Source organism: Anarhichas minor, unplaced genomic scaffold (genome assembly GCF_050575085.1).
Source record: "Anarhichas minor isolate MPS153535 unplaced genomic scaffold, ASM5057508v1 ptg000102l, whole genome shotgun sequence".
In the NCBI taxonomy this organism is placed as follows: domain Eukaryota; kingdom Metazoa; phylum Chordata; class Actinopteri; order Perciformes; family Anarhichadidae; genus Anarhichas; species Anarhichas minor.
The window spans coordinates 652448-670000 of NW_027466548.1; the positions used below are offsets into that span (position 1 = coordinate 652448).

The following is a 17553-nucleotide window of genomic DNA, read 5'->3' on the forward strand; positions in this document are numbered from 1 at the left end:
TAAATTCCTGATAATTTAGTGGCTGGCTGGCATTACTACCACCTACTGGACTGGAGGGTGGAACTGTGCACTGGCAGGAAAGAAAGCAGACGGAGCAACTCGAAACAACTTGAAACAGTAACTCGAGACAGTCGGAGTAATCATTTTACAGTTTTATTCAAAAGAAAACAAACAAACATAAATAAGCAGAAAACACAACTCACTTCATCCTTTCTCACGTTAAAAGAGGCGTTTGAGTTCCTCTAACTTTACTGGAACTTCTGGCTTCAGAATCAGAACCAGAGTAACTCCTAATGTGAACTGGATACAGTCCTCATGTTATTGTAATATTCCTCATAGAACTCTGCAGAATCATGATTAATTGTTGTTCTTCTTGGACCGCTGAGATTATTTCTCTCTAAATAAACAAACTTCAACACAAAAAACAGTCAAAAGAATCGGAATCGTTCATTAATGTAAATTATCTTTTATAAAGATGAACATGAATCATTACTTGACGTCCAGGTGTTTGCTTCCCGATACCTTGTCCTAGGGAAGCCGAATGGTGCAGCGAACCGGCCTCTGTACATTTTATACATGTTTGTTTTTTTCCCAGCAGCCCCGGTGTTTCAGCGTCCTACACGGCGCTGCCTCCTCCTCCTCCTCCGTCAGCACCTCCTCCACCAGAACCTCCTCCAGTTCTCAGGTCGTGCCAAAGTTTAACAAAAGGTTCTCGGTTCTTCCAGATCAACTCGTGACCGAACATGATGTACCAGCTGGAGGAGAGCGAGGGAACAGAGAGCATGATGGGAAGTTATTTCAGATCATTAGTTTGATAATTAGATTATTATTGTGTCACTGAAATAAACAGGCATTCTCAATGTTTGACTACAGTAGATGGACGTACTTTAGACTTTTAAAAGATTGTCTATCAGTTTAAGTGAACGCTATATGTAGAATGCTTTCTCCTCTTCACCTTCATGATGAGGAACTGAAGCTGTTCTCCGTGATCTCTACAAACACACCAGACTCCATTCATCAAACAGAGACTCTACCTCTCACAGCTCAGGAGCTGCTGCTCTCCTGCTGCTCCATCGGTTACTGTTTATGTGACTTTAGTGATTTAGTTAGTTTGGTATTTCTCCTTTTACTGTAACGCAGTCGATCCTTTGATCCCACATATGAGGGAATAAAATCAATGACATCATCGATTAATAAAATGCTGATTTCTTCTAGTATAATTCTTCTAAATGTCTGTCCACTAAATGTCTGCAGGAAAACCAGAGAAGTTTAACGAGTCAAGTTTCAAATGTCAACAATCCCAGAACGTCACATTTATCTGAGTAGTAGAAATAAGACGAATGAAGGAAGACATTGACTGCTTTAACCTTTTGATCTGGATCCACATGAAGCATTCTTCCCATTGGTATAAATCAAACCCCCCACACAGCACCGACTCAACAGAAAAGCTGGAACACCAGCAGCAAGACTCACATTCCAAACAAGGCTCCTCCTAAATGAGCAGCGTGGTCAAAGAACTTCCATCCCATCACCACACCTGCTGTATCCATGGCGACGATGACCTTCAGAGCCTGGGGGGGGGGGGAGCAGGATGAGATTAATGGTGTCTGTCAGACAGGTGAAGCAGGTGAAGCAAGTCTTACGTTGGCAGCAGTGAAGGTGAACATGGGGAGGAAGATGATGGCCAGTTTAGCTTCTGGCATCTTGGTGCAGACGGCAGCGAGGACGGCCATGATGGCTCCGGACTGAAGACACACACACACACACAGACAGACAGACAGACGGTGAGGTCAGACACTGTGCTGGGTTTATGGATCCTGGACCCTGAGGTCCCCCACAGAGCCAGGACTTAGGTCCTCTAAGTCACAGTCAACACACAGGCTTTGAGAATCAGAACCAGGTTCACTGTCAAGTAGGAATTTAACTTGGTGTTTTGGTGCACAACAATAAACAAAAAATCACGAAACATTTGCAGATTATTTTCAAAAACATTTTTTAAATATTTGATTAACATTATTTTGTTAATTTTGTGGACATTATTCAGATATTTTACCAATTATTCTACTACAGCTGTTGTGCTGTAAAACAGTAATTCTCTACCGTTGATGCTTTCAAATAAAACAATATCATTTACTTTACTACTATCTATGGTTTGTGATTAGTCTGATAACTTTGATTAGTTTTGTCTTGTTGTAACTTACGGCTCCTAGAGACGGACCGAACCTCCCGGTGGCCGTTTTACACACATAACTGAAAAATGAAGAAACAACACCTGAAAAAAAAAAGGACAATCAAATCAGTGTAAACATCAATTAACTTGTCTAGTATCCTGTATGAGAAACAAACTGTGGGCCAGATAGACAGGTGTTTTGTGGTGCAGCACCTGCAGACAGGTAGACGGCCATGAACTGCTCTCTGCCCAGCATGGAGACGGCGCTAGAGGAGAAGCTCCAGAGGACGTACATGTTGGCGGCCATGTGGAAGAAAGAGAAGTGGCTGAACGTGGAGAGGAGCATCGGAGAGCACTGAGCCTCTGCAGGAAGACAAGCGACAACAGTCGGATACAGACAAGCGACAACAGTCGGATACAGACAAGCGACAACAGTCGGATACAGCCAAGCGACAACAGTCGGATACAGCCAAGCGACAACAGTCGGATACAGACAAGCGACAACAGTCGGATACAGACAAGCGACAACAGTCGGATACAGCCAAGCGACAACAGTCGGATACAGACAAGCGACAACAGTCAGATACAGACAAGCGACAACAGTCGGATACAGCCAAGCGACAACAGTCGGATACAGACAAGCGACAACAGTCGGATACAGACAAGCGACAACAGTCGGATACAGACAAGCGACAACAGTCAGAAACAAACAAGCGACAACAGTCAGATACAGACAAGCGACAACAGTCAGATACAGACAAGCGACAACAGTCAGATACAGACAAGCGACAACAGTCAGAAACAGACAAGCGACAACAGACAGAAACAGACGACAGTCAGAAACAGACGCCAGTCAGAAACAGACGCCAGTCAGAAACAGACGACAGTCAGAAACAGACGACAGTCAGAAACAGACGACAGTCAGAAACAGACAAGTGACAAGTCAGATACAGACAAGCGACAAGTCAGATACAGACAAGCGACAGAAAAAGACAACAGTCAGATACAGACAAGCGACAACAGTCAGATACAGACAAGCGACAACAGTCAGATACAGACAAGCGACAACAGTCAGATACAGACAAGCGACAACAGTCAGATACAGACAAGCGACAACAGTCAGATACAGACAAGCGACAACAGTCAGATACAGACAAGCGACAACAGTCAGATACAGACAAGCGACAACAGTCAGATACAGACAAGCGACAACAGTCAGATACAGACAAGCGACAACAGTCAGATACAGACAACCAACAACAGTCAGATAGACAACAGTCAGCAACAGTTACAGACTTGTTGTTGGTTTGATCTGTTTAAAAGCTGAATCTAAAACGTCCTCAGAATATGGGGCCTTGAACCCACCACCATGAGGACCTGAAAAAGCTGTTTGTAACAGTGTGAGCATGCAGACTCACTGGAGGCCGGGTTGGAGGTGAAGTATTTGATCATGGAGCGCTGCAGAGATGGTACTCTCCAACAGCAGAACACTATGACGTTAGCAGCAATGATCCCTGGGAAAAAGACCAACAAACACAGAGACAGAGGGGTCAAGATTATAATCGTAACGTTTATTAGACTAAAGTTTAATACTGATTCTGGATGTAAATTTGTTCCGCAGTTTGTTTGGATGCCGTCTCACCTGTGACCGTCCTCTGACCCTCACTCAAGCTGTTCCACCATTGGTTGATCTGAAACACAAACAGCCAATCAGGGCTCAGGCGGTGAACCGCATTATCCTCAAAACACCAGCAGAATCTGTAAACATGTTTTCACCTGTGTCTGGATTGAACACTCGGACCAAAGGCTTTTGAACATTATGTAAGCCAGAACAAGGTATGTTATTAGACAACTTCCTGTCTGAAAAGCTGATATATGAATGTCTGTCGGTCTTTACTGGGTCACGGGATTCTGCTAAAAACTCAACATCCCTTAGCTTAGCATTACTTTTAGCTGGTTTAAATTAAATTCCATAAGAAAAATCCCTGAAAAACTCCACCTAAGAGCCTTGAATTGAAGACTTTCCAAACATTTTGCATTTCCTCTGATGTTTTTCAGACTTGATGATAGAACAATGTGTTCTTGCCAGAATCTGAAAGACCGGACCATCACATCTGTGACCCACCAGGACACACTATGCTGATTTAAAGGCACAATTTTCAAATTAATCCTTGACGTTTTCTCTTTGGTGGGTCGGTCGTAGGGCTGGGCGGTATGACCAAAAATGTATATCATGGTATTTTGTAAGATTCTGGCGGTTTCACGGTATATCACGGTATTTTTTCCCCCCGCGTTAAAGCATTAATTAATTAACGTCGAAAAGAAACGGCCGGCCAGCGAGCGGTGAACAGCTGTTTCCGTTCCGTCACTTCCTGTTTCCTTCACCTACATTCCCCTGGGTCTTAAACCCCTCCAAGGAAAGAAACGGGATTAGACCGTAGGATTTAGTTGTTAGTAGGTGTTGTTTAGGTTTATTTCTTTAGTTATTTATATATATATATATATATATAAAATTTTATTTTATTATCAGAACAGTGAAGAAAAGGTTACTCCGGTACAGTATGCACCTATGCAAGCTGGCTGCGATCCGCCAATGGAATTTAAAGAAGAAGAAGCCCCTCCATGTACAGCTTCTTATCACCCTCCATGTTCCAACGTACATTTATAACAAATACCACACATATTACACAGTAATCAGCGTTGCATACGTGTCTGACCAAAATACCTATTGTTGTTCAGTCTTTGTTCATCCTGCATCGCTCTTTTCTGTTCTTTAATGTAACGTTACTGGAGCGACAGATCCTCTCCCAGCTGTTAGCAGACTGTTGTTAGCTAGCTGTACCCAGCATGCAGTTTGGCGGTGAAATTTTATAAATATACAATTATTAGTGTTACAAACTGTTGTGTGTGGTGTTTTGCCGTGTTAAAGAGCGTTAGTTGTGGGTTGTTAATTGTTGTTATAAAGTTATAACCATGACTAGGGTTCCCTCTCAATACAGTTAAGACACCTAGCTCCGACCGCAACGCTCCCAGCGGCGAACAATATATTTTGCTGCCTGTTGAAGAGCGACAGAAGTTGTTTCGGCTGTGCACCGGTATGACGGTATATGAAAAATTCATATCGTACAGGAAATTAAAACCGGTATACCGGTTGTACCGGTATACCGCCCAGCCCTAGTCGGTCGACAACATTTGTTCACAAAAAGACAGATTTCACAGGATGTCAGAGGAAAATGACTCCCGTTCACACCTGGACCTGAAACACTTCAACCTGATGTCAGAGCTGATCAGAGATCATTGGACCCTCCTCACCTCTTTGCGGACGTCTCCTTGTTTCTGAGGACGCAGCTTCTCCAGCCAATCGGCTCTGATCTCGTCGAAGTAGCTCTGGACTCGAGACTTCAGAGACTCGTACTGCCAGATGGCCGCGGATCCGAAGGAGCAGCCTGTAAACTGACATGGAGTTAACACCCGTCTGTGACGTCGCCGATGACGTCACCTCCAACACCAACAGGCTTAACATCACCACACCTACCCCCACGGTGAAGACGAGCGGTCTGAGGAGCCGGCTGAAGGCCCGGGGGGACCTCGGTGGAGTCTGATGCTGCTCCACATGGGGGGCCGGGGTCCGACGGTGGAGCACAGCCTCCGAGGACTCTGTGTGGGGGGGGACCAGCTCCTCCTCCACCTTCTTGGATTCTGGTTTCTTGGCGGCTTTCCTGAAGCCGCATCTCTGCTGGAAGCTGTGAGGCCACCTGCTGGACAAACACAACAATTCAACAAGCAGAGAAGACCAGCAGCCACGTTCACTGAAGGTCCTCAGGATGGAGAAGTAGTGAAGACGAACTCCTAAAAATCATGTTTGTGTCCGTCTGAACCTTAAGTACTCTCAGTGTCACTTTCTCTTAAGCACGACGCCCCCAAATTTGGGGGCACTCGGGCTCAGAACCCCTCAAACTCACATGCGGAAAATAGCATGATTATTAGCCAGTAGCATGTATGTGGCTAATTTTTTTTTTTCGATGAAAGAGCAACGTATGGACAACAACATCATATAAGTCACTTCTGACACACTCCCAACACAACTATAGGGTACTCATATAAGCAGATAAATATCGTGGCATAAACGCACCAAATCCGGGCCAGAAATCGGCGTTATGAGTACCTCAAATCAATGTTTGTACCCTCATGCTAACAGCTACCCAGTCATACAAAGCATGTAATAGCATTAGCACACGTGGCGGAACACGTAACTAACTTCTGTTTTACGATCCGTATAAGCACTAAACAGTTGTGAGTGATCAAACGTACCTTCATGCTGAACTTCGCCGAAAAAATCGTGGGTATGCGCCCAAGTTTTATGAAAATATGGATAATAACGTCGCGGAATTTCCGTTCCAAAGCTGTAGTCATTGCTGCCAACTGCATACTGTTGACTTCCGACTTGTTTCCAGAATAAGAGCGGTCAAGCAGGCTTGGGCGAGTGGTCAGACTGCCTGCGACCGGAAATTTCTGCCGGGGTACACGCGTCACTTCTGGCAACTTTATTGTATGAAATCTTTTGCCGATCGCCACCAAACTCGACACAGGTCTTCCTAAGCCTGTGACGCGTCTAAGGAGGGGTTGTTTTTTGAAATCGACCGAGGATAGGCTGACGTGCAGCCACATACACACACATGAAATGAGAAAATCCTACAGATGACAGCCAAAACTGGCTCTGATGATGTTATGAATATGAATATGATTCCTATTATTTGTATTTGGATGTATTGAATCATATGAGTGATAAAGAAAGTGAAATATATAGTTATATAGTGTATAAAAGTACAATGCAAGAGCTGCAACAGCTGGTTCGAAAATTATGTCCTCGCCTGACTAAAACCTCTTATTCTTAACTTTATTCCACTTTATTCCACTTTAACCTTTTTTTAATAACTACTGATCAGTTATGCTATGACTTGGGAAAGTTTCAGGGGGCTAGCTGCATTATTTCAATAACCTTTTATCACTGAAAGTGCATTTTTCCCAGGCGAGGCTGAATATTTTCAATTTCAGCTATGTTATGTCTTATTTTCTATATTAACCAGCAACATATTCACAATATCACCTATGTAAACTATGTCACAGGTGTTGTGATCTGATTATATCAACAAAAATTATTAAAATCGACCTTGTAGTTACAGAACTATGGTCAGTTTTGTAGGGCTATGCTTTTTCGCTCAGAGACCTCAAAATCGGCTCCGAGAATAAGAGGCTAAATCCATATGTTAATGGTTTCTATTGAATTCATTGGAACGAAGAATTAATAAGTTGTTGTAGACGGCGCTTCATGAAAAGATTCCTTGAGCTAAAACAAATCCCCAAAACGTGGGATTTGTGAAGTTTCCTGTCACTGTTTAAGTGTCAACCAGCCACACAACAAGCTGTTAATGTTGATGTGTCCTTAGAATGAGCTTCATCTAAACATGACTGTCACTGTTCAGACACACAACAAGTCTGTCTCACTGTAATCACTCCTTTTATATTAGCAATTACTGACTGTTGAAGCCTACTTCAACGTCCCTGCATAAAGAAGTGATCTTGTACAGTAAAGAAAGTGTTTTAGTACAGAAACAGCTCCCAGTGAGATGTATAGTAGTCGTATGTGAAGAGGAAAGTCACATGCTGATTACTGGAGCTGTTTTGTTCCACTTCAGAGTGAGTCCTCTGGACTGACATGATTGTGGGAGCGTGTCAGTACCTGCGAGGCTCTTTATTCGTATTTACAGTGATACATAGAGCTGCTAACAGAGACAAGTACTGAAATGAAACCTGTAAAACTTAAAGCAATATTTAATTATCTTGAGTGTATTTAAAAAAACACGGATAATTGAGCGATTAAAGTGTGTTGATATATGAAGATAGAACCAAACAAACAGCTCTGTTAGCTACCAGCTAACGTTAGCATGCTAAACCCAGTTAAATAGACATATCAACCCAGAACCAAACAGTTCTGTTAGCTACCAGCTAACGTTAGCATGCTAAACCCAGTTAAATAGACATATCAACCCAGAACCAAACAGTTCTGTTAGCTACCAGCTAACGTTAGCATGCTAAACTAGTTAAATAGACATATCAACCCAGAACCAAACAGTTCTGTTAGCTACCAGCTAACGTTAGCATGCTAAACCCAGTTAAATAGACATATCAACCCAGAACCAAACAGTTCTGTTAGCTACCAGCTAACGTTAGCATGCTAAACTAGTTAAATAGACATATCAACCCAGAACCAAACAGTTCTGTTAGCTACCAGCTAACGTTAGCATGCTAAACTAGTTAAATAGACATATCAACCCAGAACCAAACAGTTCTGTTAGCTACCAGCTAACGTTAGCATGCTAAACCCAGTTAAATAGACATATCAACCCAGAACCAAACAGTTCTGTTAGCTACCAGCTAACGTTAGCATGCTAAACCCAGTTAAATAGACATATCAACCCAGAACCAAACAGTTCTGTTAGCTACCAGCTAACGTTAGCATGCTAAACTAGTTAAATAGACATATCAACCCAGAAACAAACAGCTCTGTTAGCTACCAGCTAACGTTAGCTTGGTAGCTACCTTTCGCCACCTTTCCTTCAACCTCTACTGACCTGCCTCCCCTCACAGAGCTCCGTAAAACATCTTCTCCGCTCAGTCTGAGCAGAACCGCGCAGCTCCTCCACGCCATAGTGGAGCCCGGTGACCCAGGCAGGGGTCGTTCATTACCGGTAGAGCTCGTTCACTTCCGGGTCGTTCACGGTGGTGGTAGGAACACAGCAGCGACACCTGGAGGACAGAGACGGAACGAACACAACAGTCTCCGAGGGAGACGCACAGCTGGCAGCGTGGAACGGCATGACGTCACGCAAAGATCTAAAGACACAATAGCTGTGTCTCAATTCAGGGGCTGCATCCTTCGGAGGACCCAGCCTTCGCGGTCTACGTGGGCCCCGTCCTTTGAGGACCGCGAAGGCTGGACCGTGCGGTCTACGAAATGAGACGGCCTATGCCACAGAGGACTTCCTGTTTGCGTCAACAGCTGTTCCCGCCCCGCCCCCCTCTTGCTGCTCCCGTCCCTAAAATCCCTACTTAACAGGATTATATATATATAATAGTGTGTATATATATATATATAGTGTGTATATATATATATATATTTATCAGTGGTGTACAGTAACGAAGTAGAAATACTTCGTTACTGTACTTAAGTCGTTTTTTTGGATATCTGTACTTTACTTTACTATTTATATTTCTGTTGACTTTTACTTTTACTTCACTACATTTTGCAAAGAAAACTGATACTTTTACTCCAATACATTTTCCCTGAAACCTTCGTTACTCGCTACAAATTCAATCAATCAATCTTTAGAAAAAAAATGAATCATGAGACCAACGTCGGGGACTGTGGTGGAACACAGACTGCAAGCAAGCAGGTTTGGCGAATCAGTGGTCCTAGCTTGCAAGTTAAATCATTGGTTAATCACGTTAATGCGCAATTGCAAACAAGTGCTCTCAAAGCCGCGGTGTTTAGATTCCCAGTGATGCCCAGGATGCTATATGCTATAGCTAGCGAGACTACATGAGCAGAATTCCACTCTACGATGACTGATTTCATGACGGAAGCAGAAATGGAAGCACCTGCTACTCCCGCAACAAACTACGGTGGTGACGAAGACCAACACCCGGGGATCGCTAGCGAGTTAGTGAGCTGAGGAAGTGTTGACAGTTGTGAGATGTTGTTGATTTGAGTCATCTTAGCTATAATCATTGCAGCACTAGTTGGCTAACGTTAGCTAACTTAACGTTAGCTAGCCACCACACCATAGGATTGACAGGAGCCGCGAGAGCGCAGCATTAGGGTTAGCATTAGTGTTAGCATTATGGTTAGCATTAGGGTTAGCATTAGGGTTAGCATTAGTGTTAGCATTAGGGTTAGCATTAGTGTTAGCATTAGGGTTAGCATTAGGGAAATCCTTCCCAGCTGTGTGCAAGCTGTGTGTGAAGCTGAACACACCTCTACCTGCCTCAGCGGCCTGTGAAAGGCTGTTTAGCATCGCAGGACTAGTCTTCAGCCCAAGAAGAGCGAGACGGAATTCTCGCAATTTTGAAAACCAACTTCTTTTGAAGATGAACAGGACGTTTTTCAGGTTCAAGTAATGACTGGGTTGTTACTTTCGGTGCTGCTTTAGTATTGATCATGTTTTGATATTTGAGTCATTTTGTGGATGATCAGATGGAGTTATGATGGTAACAGTCGCCCAATTGCAGATTCAGCTTGAGCAAAACCTTTGTGTTCAAATCAGGCCCATAGGAGTTCACAAGGCAGGTGTCCTTTCTCACAACACTGACCTGATGCATCAAGTGGATATTCTTTGCTGAACACATCATTATGCATTTGCCCTCTACATCCTCTAGTCGGAATGAGCATACTTATAAACACACTGTTACAACTCCTTCATAGTGTCATATTGTGACTAGAGGAGAATTATGATGATAAGTTCATAGTAGATGCAAAAGTATACTTATGTACAATATATCATGTTGAACATTGTTACTCCTGGATGGATCACAGCCAACACAATTATGTTCAACACAGCTCCATGTCCTTGGTCATGGTGCCACAGCACTTAAAAGAATAAACTTCATAATTCTCAAAATTCTGACCCTTTGCTTTTTTATTAACAGCATTTACTTGTACTTTTACTTTCAATACTTAAGTACATTTAATATCAGAAAATTACTTTTGATACTTAAGTACAATAAATATCAGATACTTTAAGACTTTTACTCAAGTAGTATTCTAATAGGTGACTTTCACTTTTACTGGAGTAGTTTTCCAGTAAGGTATCTTTACTTTTACTCAAGTATGACTTTGCGGTACTTTATACACCATTGATATTTATAGTGTGTATATATATATATATATTTACCAGTGGTGTATAGTAACGAAGTAGAAATACTTCGTTACTGTACTTAAGTCGTTTTTTTGGATATCTGTACTTTACTTTACTATTTATATTTCTGTTGACTTTTACTTTTACTTCACTACATTTTGCAAAGAAAACTGATACTTTTACTCCAATACATTTTCCCTGAAACCTTCGTTACTCGCTACAAATTCAATCAATCAATCTTTAGAAAAAAAAATGAATCATGAGACCAACGTCGGGGACTGTGGTGGAACAGAGACTGCAAGCAAGCAGGTTTGGCGAATCAGTGGTCCTAGCTTGCAAGTTAAATCATTGGTTAATCACGTTAATGCGCAATTGCAAACAAGTGCTCTCAAAGCCGCGGTGTTTAGATTCCCAGTGATGCCCAGGATGCTATATGCTATAGCTAGCGAGCAACTACATTAATATAATTCCACTCTACGATGACTGATTTCATGACGGAAGCAGAAATGGAAGCACCTGCTACTCCCGCAACAAACTACGGTGGTGACGAAGACCAACACCCGAGGATCGCTAGCGAGTTAGTGAGCTGAGGAAGTGTTGACAGTTGTGAGATGTTGTTGATTTGAGTCATCTTAGCTATAATCATTGCAGCACTAGTTGGCTAACGTTAGCTAACTTAACGTTAGCTAGCCACCACACCATAGGATTGACAGGAGCCGCGAGAGCGCAGCATTAGGGTTAGCATTAGTGTTAGCATTAGGGTTAGCATTAGTGTTAGCATTAGGGTTAGCATTAGGGAAATCCTTCCCAGCTGTGCGCAAGCTGTGTGTGAAGCTGAACACACCTCTACCTGCCTCAGCGGCCTGTGAAAGGCTGTTTAGCATCGCAGGACTAGTCTTCAGCCCAAGAAGAGCGAGACGGAATTCTCGCAATTTTGAAAACCAACTTCTTTTGAAGATGAACAGGACGTTTTTCAGGTTCAAGTAATGACTGGGTTGTTACTTTCGGTGCTGCTTTAGTATTGATCATGTTTTGATATATGAGTCATTTTGTGGATGATCAGATGGAGTTATGATGGTAGCAGTCGCCCAATTGCAGATTCAGCTTGAGCAAAACCTTTGTGTTCAAATCAGGCCCATAGGAGTTCACAAGGCAGGTGTCCTTTCTCACAACACTGACCTGATGCATCAAGTGGATATTCTTTGCTGAACACAACATTATGCATTTGCCCTCTACATCCTCTAGTCGGAATGAGCATACTTATAAACACACTGTTACAACTCCTTCATAGTGTCATATTGTGACTAGAGGAGAATTATGATGATAAGTTCATAGTAGATGCAAAAGTATACTTATGTACAATATATCATGTTGAACATTGTTGCTCCTGGATGGATCACAGCCAACACAATTATGTTCAACACAGCTCCATGTCCTTGGTCATGGTGCCACAGCACTTAAAAGAATAAACTTCATAATTCTCAAAATTCTGACCCTTTGCTTTTTTATTAACAGCATTTACTTGTACTTTTACTTTCAATACTTAAGTACATTTAATATCAGAAAATTACTTTTGATACTTAAGTACAATAAATATCAGATACTTTAAGACTTTTACTCAAGTAGTATTCTAATAGGTGACTTTCACTTTTACTGGAGTAGTTTTCCAGTAAGGTATCTTTACTGTTACTCAAGTATGACTTTGCGGTACTTTATACACCATTGATATTTATAGTGTGTATATATATAATCCCTGCTCAGCAGGATTATAAATATATATACATATAAATACATTAAACTAAAACCTATTCAGTATATATACTGGAAAGGTTTTAGTTTAGTGTTTTAATCAGTTTTTTTTATCATATATTCAATAATTAATTCATAGATCTTTTTCATAATATTGTTTTTCTATATTAATAATCAGTTAATGAAATCAGTTACTAATAACTAATTTTCAATCAGTTATAGTTCTTGTAATTAAATTAATTTATCAATAACTTTATTTCATTTCATTCACACATACATATATATTTACATGTACATATATATATATATATATATATGTACATGTACATATATATTTATATACATATATATATAGCAATCCTAAGGCAGAGGAAATCAATCAAGACAGTTAACATTAACAGCAGCAAAACAAATGTCAGCAAACGTGTTTATTAACTCTCAGTAACACGTGCATATACTTTATATTTTTAAATAAGAGAAACATTTATCAATAATGTTCACACAGGGATGCAAACTTAGAAGATTGACACATTTTACACAGCAGAATATACATATTCACATATAAATCATTTACATGGACGTCTTATGTCAATTTAAATAAATAAAATAAAAAGGTGACATCACAACTGTCCTCTCTGTGACAGCAACATGAACACATGAGAAGGATGTACTGGTTGTGTTATTAGTGAAGGCTTTGTACAGGATGAGAGCTCATGTAACTGTAACCTTAAGTACAGGATGGTCACATGGAGACATTACAAATGGACTAATGTCTTCATTCAAATCTACGGCTGCTGAATGTTTGTCCATCGTTCTCCCCTCAGCTCCTGCTCTCTGTAACAAAACATGAACAGAATCAGCAAAATACTCAAATTCAGTGTATTCGTGTAGTTAATCTCAACGTTTGAAACGTTACTGGACTTAAAGTGATATTTCAGGTTCACAACCTGTCTACCTGAGCTCACGTTGGTCCGTTTATGTACATGATATAAAGTATAAATCATCTGTAAAATCATCACAAACTCAGTAAGATATTATTCAACCTCTGAGGTTTGAAAGTGAAGTTATTAAAAGTTACTTTACAAGGCTTACTACGGTCGGATGCAGGCAGCCGAGCTGCCGGTAATAGCGCACCGGCACGCAATGCATCTTGGGATATGCTGGGCCGCGAAGCATACATCAGATGTGTCCTCCAAATCTGGGACCAGAAGGCTGCATTCGTCGGCTGCATTGAAGGACTCTTCAACAGAAATGCAAAATGGGACAGCACTAGTCGCAGCGCTGTGACGCAACCGGTCTACGAATGCAGCCTCCGAAGGATGTAGCCCCTGAATTGAGACACAAGCTGATAGGCTCGTTCGACATAAACCAGGCGCGCGCAGAATCTGTTTAAAGAGAGATGAGATGGCCTTTCCTCTGTTTCTGATGATCACAGCTGATCAGCTGTCAGTCGGCTTTAACAGCTGGAGAGACTTTAGATAAGTTAGTGTGTGTTCACATGATCACTGTACTTAATAACAGTAACTAATAACACTAATAACTAATAAAGACACAGTTATCACCACTGTAGAGGTGTTTCTCTCTGTAGTCTGTTAACAAACTGTGTCCTGTGTTCTGTTTATAAGCACAGGATCCATTTCTACCGGCGGAATGCGATCGTTTTATTGATGAATTATTTGCGTCTGTACGTTTTGAAATTCAGATTGTGACGTCATTATTAAATAACCCAGAATATGATTATTGTTTCTGTTAACCCTAGCCCTATTTTTAGGCCTCTGCATCCCCATACTAAAAATACTGTAAATCTGTAACTACAAGGTCTATTTTAATAATGTTGATGTTATAATACAGGTAACAATTGTGAGATTTGTTCAGACGTGTAAATATTGTGTATATGTTACTGGTTAGTACAAAAGTATTATGCAGAATAATATACATTATATTTTAGATACATTAATGTGTTCATCACTTGAATGACCGCTGGTAGTTTAATATTAATAATACATAATGTATTAGTTGATATATTTGTTGTATAATGTTTTGCCTGTAATGAGTTTAATAAAACAAAGATATTTCCTACAAATAATCATAAAATATGGAGTCTGAAAAATAAAGAGTTGCTGTCATCAGATCTCAGAGCTGATTGGCTGTGACGGCGGTGCGTTCAGGTTCGGCTCTGTAAAGAAGTGAACGGACTGAAGAAGACATGTTTTTCTGTTCATCACAGAGTGACTTTACAGTCATCAACAAATAACACAAATAAATAAAACGTTGATACAAACTTTTGTGTTTTTTTTTATAAAAGATTGTTCAGACTGAAGATACAAAAGGTTAGAAAACGTTCCTGTCGGTTCAAAAAGCTACAGAAACAAAGATAAAGTTAACGAAAGCTTCACTGAAGCACTCCTCCTTCAGCTCCGGTTTGGTCTCCTCCTCTACATCACACAGTCATCAAAGCTTCTCCACCAGATGTATCTATCAGCTGTGACTCGCTGCCGTGGAGGAAGTACTCTGATCTTTTACTTCAGTTAAAGTACTAATACCACAGTGTAGAAATACTGTTACAAGTATAACTATTAGCATCAATAGCTACTACTTCTGCAGAATAATATATATTATATTATCATATTCATTTATATACTGCTGGTAGTTTAATCTGTAATAGTACATCAATCATTAGTTGATTAATAATCTGAATCTGTAAAGTAACTAAAACTGTAAAAAGTACAATATGTACTTCTGAGCTGTTGAGAAGTGGAAAGTAGCAGAAAATGACAGTAAAGTACAAGTACCTGGAAATTGTACTCAGGAACAGTACTTGAGTAAATGTACTTTAGTTCTATAGAATTGCAAACTTAATTATAGATAACGTTGTTATTAACGGTTTTTATTCCTCATCTTCAGATTAAGTTTCTCATAAAATAAAGTGAAACGTTTGAAAACACAAACATTAAAGTATAAATATAGCATCATCATTTAAATTACTTTTGTGTTCACTGAGTACATCTACGATGTAACTTCCAGTACAACTGGGACCAGTTAGCCTCATTTTCAGTGTTAGCATTAGCTTAGCTGGCTACAGCTAACATACGCTGTTAGAACTACAACAGAGCCCTTTGACATCACCGAGTCATTCGATTTATTGACTGAGAATATTAAGCAATGCAGCTTTAATAAAACAGTGGAGAGTCTGTCTGCAGAGTCTCGGTCTGAAGAGCCAATCAGAAGCAGAGTCTCGGTCTGAAGAGCCAATCAGAAGCAGAGTCTCGGTCTGAAGAGCCAATCAGAAGCTGGTCTCGTTCATGTGTGGTTTGGGGCTGGTAGGCGGTCCGGTGGCGGGGCTGTCCGGACTTGCCGGGCTCTCGGGGGAAGCCGGGTCGTCGTCAGGAGACGTCGCGGCAACGCGGCGAGGTGAGGCAGGCACACTGGACCGCGACGGGCTCATGGCTGCGGGGGCGGGGCTTGTTGGGGGAGTAGGCGTGGTCCTGCGGTGCGACAGAGACGAGGTCAGAGGCGACGACGACAACGACATGGACGAAGGTGTTCCCGGGGAGTGGCGTGTACCGGGTGACACGGAGAAGGTGGTGGGGGTCCTGAAGCCAAACCTGGCCTCTAGCTCGGTGCACACCGCTAAGCTCCGCCTGCTGCCCTCCGAACCCACCGGGACCCCGAACCCAGAGCCCGCCGCCTCTGAACCCTTAGCGAGCTCCTGGCAGCGCTCCACGAAGCTCCCCCTGCGCACAGACCCCCACTCTTTGTCCCGGTCCAGGTGTCTGGGGGGACGGGGGCTGGCGGTCTGGTTGTTGTGGCCGGAGGCGGAGTTGTGGGCGTAGGCAGGGATGTTGAGGGTCTGCGGCCCGCTGAGGGCGGAGTCTCGGACAGGAGGTTTGGTGAGGGGAGCGGGGGGCGGAGCCTGCCGGGGGAGGCTGCCGCACAACGAGGCCGACGAACCCGAAGCTCCGCCTCCTCGTGCTCCAGCTGCAGAGTGGAGGCGTTCCATCCTGAAGACGTCCGTGAGCTGAGAGTGAAGACTAGAAGGGGGACAGGAAGTCACATGACTCATCTACAACAACAACAACAACAACAGAAGCATGACCAACGCATGTGCAGGCGGTTACCTGCAGGTGGAGGCTCTCGGTGTGCTGTCAGGTGTTCTGGTCAGAGCCAGGTCGCACTGGTCCAGCAGCTCCAGCAGCTCCTCCTCCGTTGGCCCGCCCAGCGCTGCGAAACAAACCAATGAGAGCGCCCCGTCACTCCTCCGACCAATCACAGAGCTCGCAGCCGTTAACATGCGAAAAGAATCACACGGCTGTTTTGTAACGGGAGCGCTAACGCTGCCGTCCTCTGAAGGGGGAACAATAAAGTTTGTTGAAGATTCTGACCTCTGATGTCAACCTTGCCGGCGATCTCCATGGCGGTCGTCAGGTCCCACATCTGGATGCTGCCGTTGCCGTGGCCACTGAAGAGGTAGCGACGAGGCCGAGAGCCGATGCGACTCGAACCCTCGCACTCGTGGACCATGAAGGCCGTGATGGAGGTGGTGTCCACCGAGCGCACCTCGCACACCCTGACACACACACACATGGTTCAACTCATCTGTTCTCTCCTGCCAGCCTTATCATCAACACACACACACTCACCTCTTCCCGTTGGACGACAGCCTCACGTAGAGCTTATCCGTGTCCGGTACGACTCTCTGGATGAACACCTGCTGGTCGT

The 17553-nt window shown here is 42.7% G+C and overlaps 2 protein-coding genes and 1 long non-coding RNA gene across 6 annotated transcripts in view; all 3 read right to left on the minus strand.

Annotated features, from left to right (window-relative positions):
- Positions 1-139: 139 nt before the first annotated feature.
- On the minus strand, positions 140-9124 carry parlb (presenilin associated, rhomboid-like b). Of its 2 annotated transcripts, none has more exons than XM_076082768.1 (10): positions 8803-9124; positions 5706-5928; positions 5483-5623; positions 3813-3861; positions 3589-3684; positions 2384-2533; positions 2202-2272; positions 1644-1745; positions 1474-1571; positions 140-755 (listed from the first exon to the last, which is right to left on the minus strand). In XM_076082768.1, exons 1-10 carry the CDS (start codon positions 8877-8879, stop codon positions 617-619), a joined length of 1146 nt encoding a protein of 381 aa, XP_075938883.1. In that variant the 5' UTR covers positions 8880-9124; the 3' UTR covers positions 140-616. The 2 variants fall into 2 exon arrangements, with proteins under 2 accessions (XP_075938883.1, XP_075938884.1); XM_076082769.1 differs by having other exon boundaries at positions 5706-5925; positions 8803-9122.
- Positions 9125-13247: 4123 nt separating this feature from the next.
- Positions 13248-14104, minus strand: LOC142939578 (uncharacterized). Its single transcript, XR_012950115.1, has 2 exons — positions 13927-14104; positions 13248-13668 (listed from the first exon to the last, which is right to left on the minus strand). It is a non-coding gene; the product is annotated as an uncharacterized LOC142939578 (long non-coding RNA).
- Positions 14105-15700: 1596 nt separating this feature from the next.
- Positions 15701-17553, minus strand: part of shkbp1 (SH3KBP1 binding protein 1) — a 9336-nt gene continuing 7483 nt past the window's right edge. For all 3 annotated transcript variants that reach the window (XM_076082761.1, XM_076082760.1, XM_076082762.1), the window contains exons 14-17: positions 17475-17553; positions 17217-17401; positions 16953-17055; positions 15701-16865 (exon numbers count right to left, since the gene is read on the minus strand). The exon at positions 17475-17553 is cut by the window's right edge and continues 18 nt beyond it. In XM_076082761.1, coding sequence (XP_075938876.1) covers positions 16118-16865; positions 16953-17055; positions 17217-17401; positions 17475-17553 — 1115 coding nt within the window. In that variant the 3' untranslated portion in view covers positions 15701-16117. The remainder of the gene's footprint in view (positions 16866-16952; positions 17056-17216; positions 17402-17474) is intronic.